The sequence below is a fragment of the Notolepis coatsorum genome, assembly GCF_963971535.1.
Source record: "Notolepis coatsorum genome assembly, chromosome: 17".
Taxonomy (NCBI): Eukaryota; Metazoa; Chordata; class Actinopteri; order Aulopiformes; family Paralepididae; genus Notolepis; species Notolepis coatsorum.
Window position 1 is genome coordinate 16,635,771 of NC_140181.1, and position 15,000 is coordinate 16,650,770.

Sequence of the window (15,000 nt, forward strand, 5' to 3'; positions counted from 1 at the left end):
GTTGTCATACAGAAGTACAGAATACTTTTGTACAAAATGCTTCTTACTGTTGCGCTCCAGAGACTGTGCATGACAAGATAAGTATGAAATAAAAACATAGTAAAAATTAGAAGAAAAAAAAGAGGTCACAGTGTTCAGTTTAGACATATGTACAATGTTCGTAGACGTAGTTACCATACAATATACAATACTGTGCAGTGTACTAATATACAATACTATATAGTGCAAGGCATAAATGGACAAGGTGCAGTTTAGGTACAATTCACAGTAGGTGTACGAGTTGTAGTGCAAATCCTTTATCAATAAATATAAAGTGTAAGTGTGTTTGTGTGATCTAAAGTGTGGAGAGTGGGTGCTGCAGTGTGTTGTTTGTTTGAGTGAGTGTGTGTGTGCGTGTGGGTGTGTGTGCTGTGTGCATTTGATGGTTGTTGCATAGTGATTATTGTTCGTTTAGCGATTATTGTTCGTTTAGCAGCCTGATGGCCTGGGGATAGAAGCTCCTTCTGAGTCTTTCTGTGCTCGCCATAAGACTCCGGTATCGCTTGCCTGACGGCAGCAGTTCAAAGAGGCAGTTGTTCGGGTGGCTCGAGTCCTTAATAATTCTCTTAGCCTTCCCCTTGCACCGCTTGTTGTAAATGTTCTGGAGGGTGGGAAGCCCCCCTCTAATTGTGCGTTCGGCTGAACGTGTCACTCTTTGTAGTCTGCTACGGTCTTGTGCAGTGCTATTCCCAAACCAGGAGGTGATGTTGCCGGTCAGGATGCTCTCTATTGTACATGAGTAGAAGTTCCTAAGGATCTTCTGACTGACTTGGAACTTCCTTAGGCGCCTGAGGAAGTAGAGGCGTTGTCGTGCCTTCTTCACAACACTGTCAATGTGTGTGGTCCATGTCAAGTCCTCGGATATGTGGGCTCCGAGGTACTTGAAACTGTTCACTCTCTCAACTGGTGCCCCGTCGATGCTGAGGGGGCTGTAGTCCTTGACCCCCGACCTCCTGAAGTCCACAATCATCTCTTTTGTTTTGCTGACGTTCAGGGAGAGGCAGTTCTCCTGACACCACTGTGACAGGTTCTCTACCTCTTCCAGGTAGGCCCTTTCGTCGTTGGCAGAGATCAGGCCCACCACTACTGTGTCATCAGCAAATTTGATGATGGTGTTGTTGTTCCGCTGTGCTACGCAGTCATGTGTGTACAGGGAGTAGAGGAGGGGGCTCAGAACACAGCCCTGGGGGGCCCCTATGTTGAGCGTGATGGATGAGGAGGTGCAGTTGCCGGCTCTTACCACCTGGGGTCTGCCCGTCAGGAAGTCCAGGACCCACTGGCACAGGTCATAGTTCAAGCCCAGGTCCCTGAGCTTGGCTATGAGTTTGGAGGGGACTATGGTATTGAATGCTGAGCTGTAGTCGATGAACAGCATTCTCACATAGTTCCCCTTCCTCTTGTCCAGATGTAATGCTGCTGTGTGCAGCACATGGGCTATGGCGTCCTCCGTGGACCTGTTGGGGCGATATGCAAATTGCAGAGGGTCCAGGTTGATGGGGAGGGAGGAACAGATGTAGCCCTTCACTAGCTTCTCAAAGCACTTCATGGCTATGGAGGTGAGGGCTACAGGGCGGTAGTCGTTGAGGCAAGCGGGCGTAGATTTTTTGGGTACAGGGATGATGGTGGACTTCTTCAGACAGGTGGGGATGACGGCCTGTTCCAAGGACAGGTTGAAGATGTCAGTGAATACCGGGGCCAGTTGGTCGGCACAGACTTTTAGGACGCGGCCGGGGATGCCGTCCGGTCCTGCTGCCTTCCTGATATCCACTTTTTTAAAGATCCGTCTCACCTCATGCTCTGTTACCCTGAACACTGAGTCTCCATCAGCAGACCCCCCCCCCCCCCATTGCCGTGGTTTGTAGGCTGGTGTTGTTATTCACAGCCTCAAACCTCGCATAGAAGGAGTTGAGATCATTTGCTAAGGAGATGTCACTGTTCAGTTTGAGGGGGGTTCCTTTGTAGTCTGTCATTGTTCTGAGGCCCTGCCACATGCCTCTAGAGTCAGCCTGTTCAAACTGAAGTTCAACTTTATCCCTGTAACGCCGTTTTGCCTCTATTACTGCTCTCCTGACGTTGTATCTTGCCATCTTGTGTTCTTCCATGTTGCCTGTCACCAGCCCGGTGTTGTATGCTGATGTGCGCACTTTCAGAGCCTCACGGACGGATTTGTCTACCCAGGGCTTTTGGTTTGGGTAGATATTAATTTTGGTGGTGGGGATTATTACTTCTACCTGAGTACAGACATAGTCAATCACCGTTTCGGTGTATTCGTTAATATTGGCTGTGTTATCACGGAGTACACTCCATTCTGTGCTTCCCAGCACTGCTTGGAGTGACTCTACTGACGTCACGGTCCAACGTTTAACCTCTCGCGAGACCACCGGCGTTCGCTTGAGACACTGTTTGTACTTAGGCAAAAGAAAAATTGCAGCGTGATCGCTTTTACCGAATGGACTAAGAGCCTGTGACTTGTACCCATTCTTAAATTGCGAGGCCCCTCGCTGACACCCCTATCTGCTCCCGGCTGCCCTTGGGGGGAAGGACGACGGGATGGGTCAAGTGCAGAGACTCAATCGCATCGGCGATCCAACTAATTGCATGTGTGTGTGTTCATGTGTGTGCCGCCCATCGCATGCGTGTGTCTGCCTGCATGCCGAATAAAGTCTTCTTCAAAGTCCAGTTATTATTATTATAGTTATTATTATAAATGTGCCAGAAATAAATGTCTATGTTGTTTATGGATAATAATAATAATAATAATAATAATAATAATAATAATAATAATAATAATAATAATAATAATAATAATAATAATAATAATAATAATAAATTATTAACACATTCCCTGCCATGACTTATATCCATCAATATAGTGTCTGCCACCACTCTAAGCCTATGGAGATGTTCCCCTTCTTTGCAGGGCTATAACTTTTTAAATTGTATTTCTAAATTGACATTACTATGGCCCATTCAACATCGATTATCTATCGTTCAGGATGTAGGAACGTTATACTTTTTCATTCATATATTCATACAAAAATACCTTCTAGAATATAAGTATGTTTTTATCGTTTTCTGCAGTAATTCCTAGAACGTGAGCTATAGGCCTAAACGCATATATAGATTATCGATTGCCGTCTATTCCCTAGACACGCTATATTAAAAAATTCAACTGTACATGATCGTATACGTTATGCGTCATCATGCGCGGGTGAAAGGGGGGAGGGGTCGTTTATAATTCCGTGATTGTCAGTAAATGCTTTATGTAGTATGGGTGATATCGGTTTGCGGTGAAATGAATAGACAATTGGGCTGAAAATGACGTCAGTGTCCTCTTACCGTTCGCCGACGAGACTGGAGGAAAAAGATCCCACTTATTTGACGTCGATCTCCTAGATCCATTTCCGGTTTGTATGGCGCAATAAATGCCCAAATCATATCGATTATTGAGTTATGGCAGTGATCCATATGCACACCAGTGTATGTCTGGAGTCCCGCAACAATATGTGACTGCCGGACGGATTTCCCAGATGCACCGATTGCCACTTCCGGTTGTAACTCGCCCGATCATCCACCAGGCGGTGGTATTGAGGCGTTGCAATATTGTGCAGAGTCCCACTGTATCACCAGAGGCTGGGTGGCTGAATTATGAATGCCATGGCGAAAAAATGAAATATGATCTCAATATCGCTGTACAGCGTGGTTTGGCAGACAACGCATGTCGGGCAATAACGCTGTCCAACGTGAACGGCGGTGGATGTGTTAATACACTTTATTTGTGTAGCACCTTTCATACATGAATTGCAGCTCAAAGTGCTTCACATCAGTGATGTAGACACAAAATAGATATTATTAAAATAGATAAAAAAAAGATTGTAATAGAATTATGTCATTGAAATCTATTAAAAAAAAAGATTGTGACAGATTTCTGTGTTAAAATGCCTAACCCCAAGAGGGCCGAAATTGTATTGGGAATCTTATTGATTATATGATAAGATTTCCGACATTGAAATCCATGGATCCTCCTCACCTCCCATGGAGTTCAGTTTGACCAGGATGTGATCGCCTCCAGGGTTGACCATGAACGACATCACTTCCTGTACGGATGTGTTCACTGGCAGCATCAGAGTCAGGGGCTTGCTGTCCAGCCGGAAGATCTCGTACAACACTGCGGGGAAGAAGTTGTATGAGGGCAGAAGTTATCAACTGCCATGTAACTTACAAATTTTGTTTAAAGAACGAGAGGTGACTTATAATTTAAGAAGAACACTCAATTTGAAACAGCCTAGAGCTCGAACCACACTTAAAAGTATGTCTGTGTCAGTTAAAGGAGTGAAACTCTGGAACAATATACCGGATGAAATAAAAAACAGCAGGAGTATTTTTAAGTTTAAAAAGATGTTTAAAAACAGGGTTCTAGAATCTTATAGTAAAATTTAACCTACAATCTTTTTTTTTTCTACCATGAAACTCTGGTATTGCAGATGAATTTTTGATTTTCCTATGTTGGCTTATGTTCTTTTCAGGAACGGTTTTTGTTGATTGTTGATTTTTTTTGTTTGTTTTATATTGCAAACTTTAACTTTTTTTGTTCTTTTCTGGATCGGTTTTTGTTGATTTTTGATTGTTGATTTATTTTTTTGTTTGTTATATTTTAAAAACTTTAACTTTTTTGAATTTGTTTTTTAAATTAGGGGTAGGTTGCTCTATAAGGCTTCGGCTTCAAACCTATCCTTTTCGTTTGTTTATTTGTGAAAATGTTCGAAATTTTTTAGTTTGTTTATTTATTTGTAAACATTCGAAATAAAATAATTAATTAATTCATTAATTCATTCATTCATTCATTCATTCATTCAGGGAGGAGAGACAGAAACAGAGAGGGATCATTTTTGTTTTCTTTAAATAATGATATGATGTGTGTGATAGCCAGTGGTTAGTCATCATAAAAATAACCACCCACACGTTGCTGCACATCTCCATAAAGCAGCCATCTGGGGTGCAGGGGCAAGAGATTATCATATTGTGGTGACTCACTTATCACGCACAACGGTGCAGACATTCACTGGACTTTAGGAGCGGAGTGAGACTCGGGATTCTGGGAAACGGGGCGTGTGTGTTATTGTGTACATTATGTCAGCTGTCATCAGCTGTCACTTCTACTACGACTAACGTTAACGTCTCTGCACTCTATGAATGTATGTAAATATATAAAGCTAAAAGAATACCTTCAAAAGAAAGAAGGGGCCGCACACTCCTCAGGACTGGTTTTTGCTTTTATTTACTTTTTATTGCACAACGCGTTTCGCTTCTGCTTCCTCAGGCTATGTAGCACCTGAGGAAGCAGAAGCGAAACGCGGTGTGCAAAAAAAAATTATAATAATAAAAATAAAGCAAAAGCCAGTCCTGAGGAGTGTGCGGTCCCTTCTTTCTTTTGAAGGTATTCTTCTTTTAGCTTTATATATCTCTCTTGCGCTGACCTGCACCTCCAGTCGGGGTCCAACTAGATGTGCACAAGTCTTATTTAGTTTAATTGTATGTAAATATATGTTGGGAAAGTAAAGGAAAGAACTCGACTACCGTCTGCCGTTTCATCCTTCTTGCACTCCCACAATATTCAAGATCCAGTACAATGATTATTATTATTATTATTATTATTATTATTATTATTATTATTATTATTATTATTATTATTATTATTATTATTATTATTATTATTATTATTATTATTATTATTATTATTATTAATACAATGATTAAACATTTGTTTTCATTCAGTCATAGATTGCTTATTGTGGGATGTTAATATATAATTTGTTCAGCTTCAGATGTATCATTTGATTTGTTATTATAAGTGTCACTTGAGTCTAGACTACTATTATGATTGGTTGTTAAGAACAGAGTGTTGTCCTTACACCACTCAGCTAGATGTGACTGATGGGCCAATCGGGGTAACCAGAGGACACGATGCAATAGATTGGATATCTGTTGATATCCAGGAGGATAGACATTAGTCATAATTTTCCAAACAAACAGTTCAGACAGTTCTAACATTCTTGGTAATGCAACGTAACCTCAGTCTGAACAGTCATATCAGAATTCATGCGACTCTTACGCCACTCTAGATTGTGGATACAAACATGGAAGACAGCTGTGATGGAGGTGGTCAGTGGATACAGACATGGAAGACAGCTGTGATGGAGGTGGTCAGTGGATACAGACATGGAAGACTGCTGTGATGGAGGTGGTCAGTGGATACAAACATGGAAGACAGCTGTGATGGAGGTGGTCAGTGGATACAGACATGGAAGACAGCTGTGATGGAGGTGGTCAGTGGATACAGACATGGAAGACAGCTGTGATGGAGGTGGTCAGTGGATACAGACATGGAAGACAGCTGTGATGGAGGTGGTCAGTGGATACAGACATGGAAGACAGCTGTGATGGAGGTGGTCAGTGGATACAGACGTGGAAGACAGCTGTGATGGAGGTGGTCAGTGAATACAGACATGGAAGACAGCTGTGATGGAGGTGGTCAGTGGATACAGACATGGAAGACAGCTGTGATGGAGGTGGTCAGTGGATACAGACGTGGAAGACAGCTGTGATGGAGGTGGTCAGTGGATACAGACATGGAAGACAGCTGTGATGGAGGTGGTCAGTGAATACAGACATGGAAGACAGCTGTGATGGAGGTGGTCAGTGGATACAGACATGGAAGACAGCTGTGATGGAGGTGGTCAGTGGATACAGACATGGAAGACAGCTGTGATGGAGGTGGTCAGTGGATACAGACAGGGAAGACAGCTGTGATGGAGGTTGTCAGTGGAGGGACAGTGAGGTGTTAACCGCTCTGTGTTTTAAAGCATATTGAGAGAAGAAACGTCTCTCTTTCACCTCCTCCTCGCCCCCCCCCCCCCCAGTACCATCTGCTCACCAACTAGCTGCCTCCACTGGGACTACAGTGACCACCGTGTTTTACTCTCATCTTAGTTCAGGGTTCTTCCCACAGACATTGCAAAATGGAACTCAAGGACTTTCAAGTACTTGAGCATTTAAAAGGATACAATTCACTTTTTTAAATGCTGTTTTTTATAGAAAAAATAATCTGATCCCATAATTATGGTTTAAAACCAATTTCCGACAATTAGTTACACTTTAGATTAAAATCTTATATTTCTTGATTCAGAACTATTGTATCACGGATGAACAAAACGTTCAATGTGAATTGTTGATTTGAATTTCAATGACTTTTTAACCACCTTTGGTAAAAAAAATTGGCTGTTTTCAAGGAATTCCAGGCCTTGACTTTTCTTTTTAAATCAAGCACTTTAAGCACTTCAAGGACCTTGTGCGAACCCTGTTAGTTATTGTTTATTTGCGCATCCGGATCAGTTCAGGAGCAGTGACCAGTTCACACTGGAATCTGATATTGGCCACAGTTGAAAAGAATTATGTGAACAGCCAAACACATCTGAGCAATACATCTGAATTGAGCACTGCAAGGCTTGCAGTGTGAACAGAGCCTTAGAGAATAAATCAGATGTGAGCAGTAAGGCTTGCAGTGTGAACAGAGCCTTAGAGAATAAATCAGATGTGAGCAGTAAGGCTTGCAGTGTGAAAAGAGCCTTAGAGAATAAATCAGATGCGAGCAGTTAGGCTTGCAGTGTGAACAGAGCCTTAGAGAATAAATCAGATGCGAGCAGTAAGGCTTGCAGTGTGAACAGAGCCTTAGAGAATAAATCAGATGTGAGCAGTAAGGCTTGCAGTGTGAACAGAGCCTTAGAGAATAAATCAGATGTGAGCAGTAAGGCTTGCAGTGTGAACAGAGCCTTAGAGAATAAATCAGATGTGAGCATTAAGGCTTGCAGTGTGAACAGAGCCTTAGAGAATAAATCAGATGTGAGCAGTAAGGCTTGCAGTGTGAACGCAGCCTTAGAGAATAAATCAGATGTGAGCAGTAAGGCTTGCAGTGTGAACGCAGCCTTAGAGAATAAATCAGGTGTGAGCAGTAAGGCTTGCAGTGTGAACGCAGCCTTAGAGAATAAATCAGATGTGAGCAGTAAGGCTTGCAGTGTGAACGCAGCCAGTTGGTTCAAGTTCAAATTTATTTATTAATGGTCATACAAAAATACAGAATACTTTTATATGAAATGCTTTTTTCTGTTTTGCTCCTGAGAGTGTGCTAGATAAAAAATAGATAAAGTATAAAATAGAAAGTCAAAAGTACGTAAACAAAGTGTAAACAAAAGTGTTCAATATACATATATACAATATACAATACAGAGTAGAAAAAAAGAGTAACTGAGTTACAATACAATACAGTATACAGTACAGTGCAGAAATGGGATGAGGTACAACTTAGGGTAAGGTGCAATGAGGTATGAGTTGTAGTGCAAATCTCTTTACCAATAAATATAATAATTGGTAAATAATATATATATATATATATAATATAATAAGCAGTACTGGGGTGCAGTGTGAACGCAGCCAGTCTGGACTCTGAAGCCCAGAGACGATGTCTCACTGACCTTTATCCTTCGCTCTGATTGGCTGCAACTTTCCCACCGGCTCCTCGCAGTTGGAGAACCAATCAAACGGACCGCTCTGCTGATAGAATCATGCCCACGCCACAGAGTGACGGCGTCAGTCACGTGACATAAAAAATGATGACAATGTGACATTAATCTATAATCTCTCGTCTAAACGAAGTCACGGCACGTCTGCTGAAGTCGACGTTCTGGTTGTTCGTGCCCGTCGTCTGAAACAGTTTTTTCCCTCCCGAGCCATTAGACTCGTCAACAGAGCCCACTGACGCCCCCCCCCCTGCTCTAACCTCCCCCCGGACTACACTTGAGAAGCAAAGTTTGATTGATTGATTGAAAACTTTATTAACAGATTGCAGAATGGGTACAGTACAGTACAGCTCAATACACACAATTGTTAAGGGGATGCAGACCAGAGGAAGACTTTCGTCTTGTTTACATCAGGGTCCCCCATTTTCAATTCATCATAACATATATGACACACATGACAGTACTGCTACATCTATACATTTATGACATACATAGTTGCTGCTGATAAACTAATCAAATCAATCAAACTCAAGTTTGTTTTTATTTGTCAGAACAAAATACAGAATACTTTATAATGAAATGCTTGTTTCTTATGAGTCCCTGAGAATGTGAAAGTAAGTAAAAAAAATTAAGAAGTAAAAAGTAGGTAAAGTCAATATACATTACAGAGTCAAATGAGTAACAGTGAGGTAGAATGCAGAGGTACACAACTTGGGGTAGGGTGCAAATTAGGTATGAATGTGGTGCAAATCGCTTTAATAATAAATAAATATAAAGTGTGTTAAAGTGTCTAAAGTGAGTGTTAAGGTGAGTGTTTGTTTAAAGTGAGTGTGTACGTGTGGATGTGTGTGTGTGTAGATGATGGGTTGTTACATAGTGTCATTGTCATAGTCATTGAGCTGCATTGCACATTGCATTTTACCCACTACAAAAAATTTGCACATTGCTCATTGCACATCATACAACACACTTTTCCCCCAAGTTGGAACTGTACATAGACTTTTATTATTTAAAATGTTATCTACACTGCACACTTTTTAGAACTTTCATCTTTATTTTAGTCATATTTTATCTTATTCTATTCTAATTATATTTTATTTATATTATTGAATGCTGCTATGGTTGAGGAACCATAACAAAGTGAATTTCACTAATCTTTTTGCTGTAAAGTACTGAATGACGTGACAATAAAAGGAATCTGAATCTGAATCTGGGGAGAATGCACGGTAGGAGATGCCTACCTTTATCAGGGCCTGGTAGCCGTTCTCTGACCTGTTAAGACATAATAGCAGGTCAGTAACAGTACATAAAGTAAATAATAGTCATGTTTGGTAGGTTAGAGAGGGCATGTGGCTTTATATTGTAGAACAGCCTGAATAACAAGGTAATAATAACAATAATAATGATAATAATAATACAAAAACAATAATCATAATAATGCTGATGATAATAATAACAACATATAATAATAATAATAATAATAATAATAACAATGATTGTTATTATGATAATAATAATAATAATAATAATAATAATAATAATAATAATAATAATAATAATAATAATAATAATAATAATAATAATAATAATAATAATAATAATAAAATATGATAATAATAATAATACTAATAATAAGGTAAAATATGGACACTCTTACACTCTGGTCCTCCTCCGGTCTCTGAGCTGGTCTTTGAGCATGTTGGACAGGCGGGAGTCACAAGCCACCTCCTTCGCCAGCCTCTGTCCCGGCAGAGAAACACACAGACCCCCTGTGAGTATTAACGTTTAAATACCATCCAGCACTTAGAGCACACAGGGAGGAAGTTATTCCATATGCTCTTTGCATATTTCATGATCATCATTCATCATATCTGCCGGTTTCAACAAGTTACATTTGTTGAACTTTTTGTTAAAGTTAATTTTTTTTTTATTGAATACCACTGTTTAATCCTTTCACTACCACACTACCAAAGGGTTAGCCCTTTCACTGCGACAATACAGAAGGTTAACCCTTTCACTGCCAGACGCCAAAGGGTTAACCATTTCACTACCACACTACATAAGGTTAACCCTTTCACTACCACACTACAGAAGGTTAACCCTTTCACTACCACACACAATTTGCTGATAGTCGACTGGTAGTCGACTACCCCCCCCCCCCCCCCCCCCCGAATGCACAAAAAAAGAAAAGTATAAATATTATTTTATTTTTGTATTTTTTTCATTCCATTTGGGCTGTGGGGGGTGCTTAATGTCTGAAGGAGTCGACGGAAGGCTTCTTGTCCTCTGCAAAAGCATGCAATTAGTCCACTGATGGATACATCTTGATATTTGTCTAGTCTAGTGTGTTCATTAGATGGGTGAAATCCACTTTCAGTGCCTCTGTGCCGGTTTTCTTATAGGCAGTTAGCCTCGCTGGTATGTGCGCCATTAGCAGGCCTCTATGCTTTTGGAAAGAATAATACAAAAATATATTGTACTTTTTTAAAATATTTGTTGCATTCGACTAAGAGGTTGGCAGTCGACTACGGCTCCTTTCGATCGAATAGTCGACTATTCGACTAGTCGAGGTCAGCCCTAGCTAGATACCCTGATAAAGCACAGAGTTCTCCAGCCGCCGTCTCACCTCCAGGAAGTCCAGGGCGACGGGGTCATCCTTCAGAAGCAGACCGTACAGACCCACCCACTGGCCGATCAGCTTCACGATCCTCTGCTTGGAGTTCAGGGTGTAGGCGGCCTTCTCCAGTTCCGACCCCTCTGAGGGCTCTGCGTGGTAGGTGCTCTCGGGGTTAAGGAGAACTACAGTATATATATAGCACCTGAGGAAGCAGAAGCGAAACGCGTTGTGCAATAAAAAAAAGCAAAAACCAGTCCTGAGGAGTGTGCGGTCCCTTCTTTCTTTTGAAGGTATTCAACTTTTAGTTTTATATATATATATAATATACATACATATAAATAAATGGCTGCATTTATATAGCAGTTTTTTATCCAAAGCACTTTCCAATTTGTTCCTCACATTTGACCCATTCACTCACACACCGACGGCGGAGGCGACCATGCAAGGTGCCGGCCTTTTGTCCTCTCACCAGGTTCTTTTGTCCTCTCACCAAGACCTTTTGTCCTCTCACCAGGTCCTCTTGTCCTCTCACCAGGCCCTTTTGTCCTCTCACCAGGTCCTCTTGTCCTCTCACCAGGTCCTTTTGTCCTCTCACCAGGACCTTTTGTCCTCTCACCAGGACCTTTTGTCCTCTCACCAGGCCCTCTTGTCCTCTCACCAGGTCCTTTTGTCCTCTCACCAGGTCCTCTTGTCCTCTCACCAGGTCCTTTTGTCCTCTCACCAGGTCCTCTTGTCCTCTCACCAGGCCCTCTTGTCCTCTCACCAGGCCCTCTTGTCCTCTCACCAGGACCTTTTGTCCTCTCAACAGGTCCTTTTGTCCTCTCACCAGGACCTTTTGTCCTCTCACCAGGTCCTCTTGTCCTCTCACCAGGCCCTCTTGTCCTCTCACCAGGTCCTTTTGTCCTCTCACCAGGTCCTTTTGTCCTCTCACCAGGTCCTTTGTCCTCTCACCAGGACCCTTGTCCTCTTACCAAGCCGTCATTGTGAATAATAAGTTGTTCTTAACTCATTCAGCGCCATCGCTTAATCCACGAGATGGCGCTAGTGCGCCACCGCTGTACGTCAATGGGGGGACTGCGAGATTTGCGAGTCCTTAAAATATATCTTAAATTATAGCTATGGGTCTAATACACCCGTCGATTATCAGTTAGTTGCATCCAGTCAACATGTACAAAACGGATAGTTTTTTCATCTGTACATTTCCGTTTTATAGCCTTTTGAATATGAGTATAACTTTGGGTGCTTCTGAGTAATTCCAGAGAAAGACGCAATAATAGCGTTTTAGTTGAATACACTAAACACGTTGTAATTTTTCACCTGATTATCGAATCTTCCTGAAATCAACGCTAGATTATCATTATTATCCTTCCTTGTGCATACATGAAAAGAGCATTGGACCGCGGGGCTCCGCCGCAGCCTCCTCAAACTCAACGGCACACAGCCACACACACACAGCCGCGATCGCGGTAGAAAGACATATCAAAGATCAACGATAACATTTATATAATTATAGTGTTCTTACCTTGTATCTGATGTAATGCAAAAGAAATAATCCAATTATCTGATCGCCATTTGAAGTACTGGGCGCGGAGGTCCGTGGCACGTTCAACAGCATTGCATATTGAGGGGGGGCAGCCTCGCAGATGTATCGTTGAAACAGGTTACCTCGCCTGAGTATTTAAACCACGCCCGGAAAAGAAACTACACCAGTCTCAGTGGAGTGCAATACCCGCTGGAAGGCGTAGGCGGCGGTATTTGCCCTTTTGCGAGCTCAGACCCATTCCCAACGATAACATCAGGCTGGATGGATGAAAATGAATGGATATCGATAATAAAAGAAATAACGATTAAAACCCGACTATACTCGGGTCTGGCGCTCAAGCGATGGCGAGTTAACCCGACTATCATCGTGACTGGCGCTGAATGAGTTAATTGACCTGCCTGGTGGCGCGATACAACGTAAGGAGGACAGTGTCAGAGGCCAAACGGCGCTACAGGGATAAAATTGAACTCCAGTTTGAACAAGCTGACTCTAGAGCTATGTGGCAGGGGCTCAAAACGATGACAGACTACAAAGGCGCCTCCCTCAAACTGAACAGTGACATCTCCTTAGCAAATGACCTCAATACCTTCTATGCGAGGTTTGATGCTGGTAATAACAACACCAGCTCACAAGCCACGGCAATGGGGGGGGGGGGGTCGGCTGCTGATGGAGGCGCAGTGTTCAGGGTAACAGAGCATGAGGTGAGGCGGACCTTTAAAAAAGTGAATATCAGGAAGGCAGCAGGTCCGGACGGCATCCCCGGCCGCGTCCTAAAAGTCTGTGCCGACCAACTGGCCCCAGTATTCACTGACATATTTAACCTGTCCTTAGAACAGGCTGTCATCCCCACCTGCCTGAAGAAGTCCACTATTATCCCTGTACCCAAAAAATCCAAGCCTGCTTGCCTCAACGACTACCGCCCTGTAGCTCTCACCTCCATAGCCATGAAGTGCTTTGAGAAGCTAGTAAAGGGCTACATCTGCTCCTCCCTCCCCATCAACATGGACCCCCTGCAATTTGCATACCGCCCCAACAGGTCCACGGAGGACGCCATAGCCCATGTGCTGCACACAGCAGCATCACACCTGGACAAGAGGCAGGGGAACTATGTGAGAATGCTATTCATCGACTACAGCTCGGCATTCAATACCATAGTCCCCTCCATACTCATAGCCAAGCTCAGGGACCTGGGCTTGAACTATGACCTCTGCCAGTGGGTCTTGGACTTCCTGACTGGCAGACCCCAGGTGGTGAGAGCAGGCAACTGCACCTCCTCATCCATCACCCTCAACATAGGGGCCCCCCAGGGCTGTGTTCTGAGTCCCCTCCTCTACTCCCTGTACACACACGACTGTGTGGCTCAGCGGAGTAGCAATACAATCATCAAATTTGCTGACGACACAGTGGTGGTGGGCCTGATCTCTGCCAACGACGAGAGGGCCTACCTGGAAGAGGTCAAGGTCCTGGCGGGATGGTGCCAGGAAAACAGCCTCTCCCTGAACGTCAGCAAAACAAAGGAGATGATTGTGGACTTCAGGAGGTCGGGGGTCAAGGACTACAGCCCCCTCAGCATCGACGGGGCACCGGTTGAGAGAGTCAACAGCTTTAAGTACCTCGGAGCCTACATATCCGAGGACTTGACATGGACCACACACATTGACAGTGTTGTGAAGAAGGCACGACAACGCCTCTACTTCCTCAGGCGCCTAAGGAAGTTCCAAGTCAGTCAGAAGATCCTTAAGAACTTCTACTCATGTACAATAGAGAGCATCTTGACCGGCAACATCACCTCCTGGTTTGGGAATAGCACTGCACAAGACCGAAGCAGACTACAAAGAGTGACACGTTCAGCCGAACGCACAATTGGAGGGGGGCTCCCCACCCTCCAGAACATTTACAACAAGCGTTGCAAGGGCAAGGCTAAGAGAATCATTAAAGACTCCAGTCACCCGAACAACTGCCTCTTTGAACTGCTGCGGTCAGGCAAGCGATACCGGAGTCTCAAGGCGAGCACAGAAAGACTCAGAAGAAGTTTCTATCCCCAGGCCATCAGGCTGCTAAACGAACAATGAACACTACACAACAACAACCACCAAATGCACATAGCACACACATCCACACGCACACACTCACTTTAAACAAACACACTGTAGCACCCACTCCACACACTTTATAGCACACACCCACTTTAAACAAACACACTGTAGCACCCACTCCCCACACTTTAT

General features: G+C 43.1%; 1 protein-coding gene across 1 annotated transcript in view; it reads right to left on the bottom strand.

The window, feature by feature from the left end:
* rapgef3 (Rap guanine nucleotide exchange factor (GEF) 3) overlaps positions 1 to 15,000 on the bottom strand; it is a gene marked incomplete at its 5' end in the record, with an annotated part of 62,466 nt that overhangs the window by 22,739 nt on the left and 24,727 nt on the right. Inside the window, 5 exons of the mRNA XM_084333353.1 lie at positions 4,070 to 4,207; positions 8,568 to 8,643; positions 9,854 to 9,884; positions 10,270 to 10,352; positions 11,239 to 11,389. Of these exons, the coding sequence (XP_084189479.1) occupies positions 4,070 to 4,207; positions 8,568 to 8,643; positions 9,854 to 9,884; positions 10,270 to 10,352; positions 11,239 to 11,389 (479 nt within the window). The remainder of the gene's footprint in view (positions 1 to 4,069; positions 4,208 to 8,567; positions 8,644 to 9,853; positions 9,885 to 10,269; positions 10,353 to 11,238; positions 11,390 to 15,000) is intronic.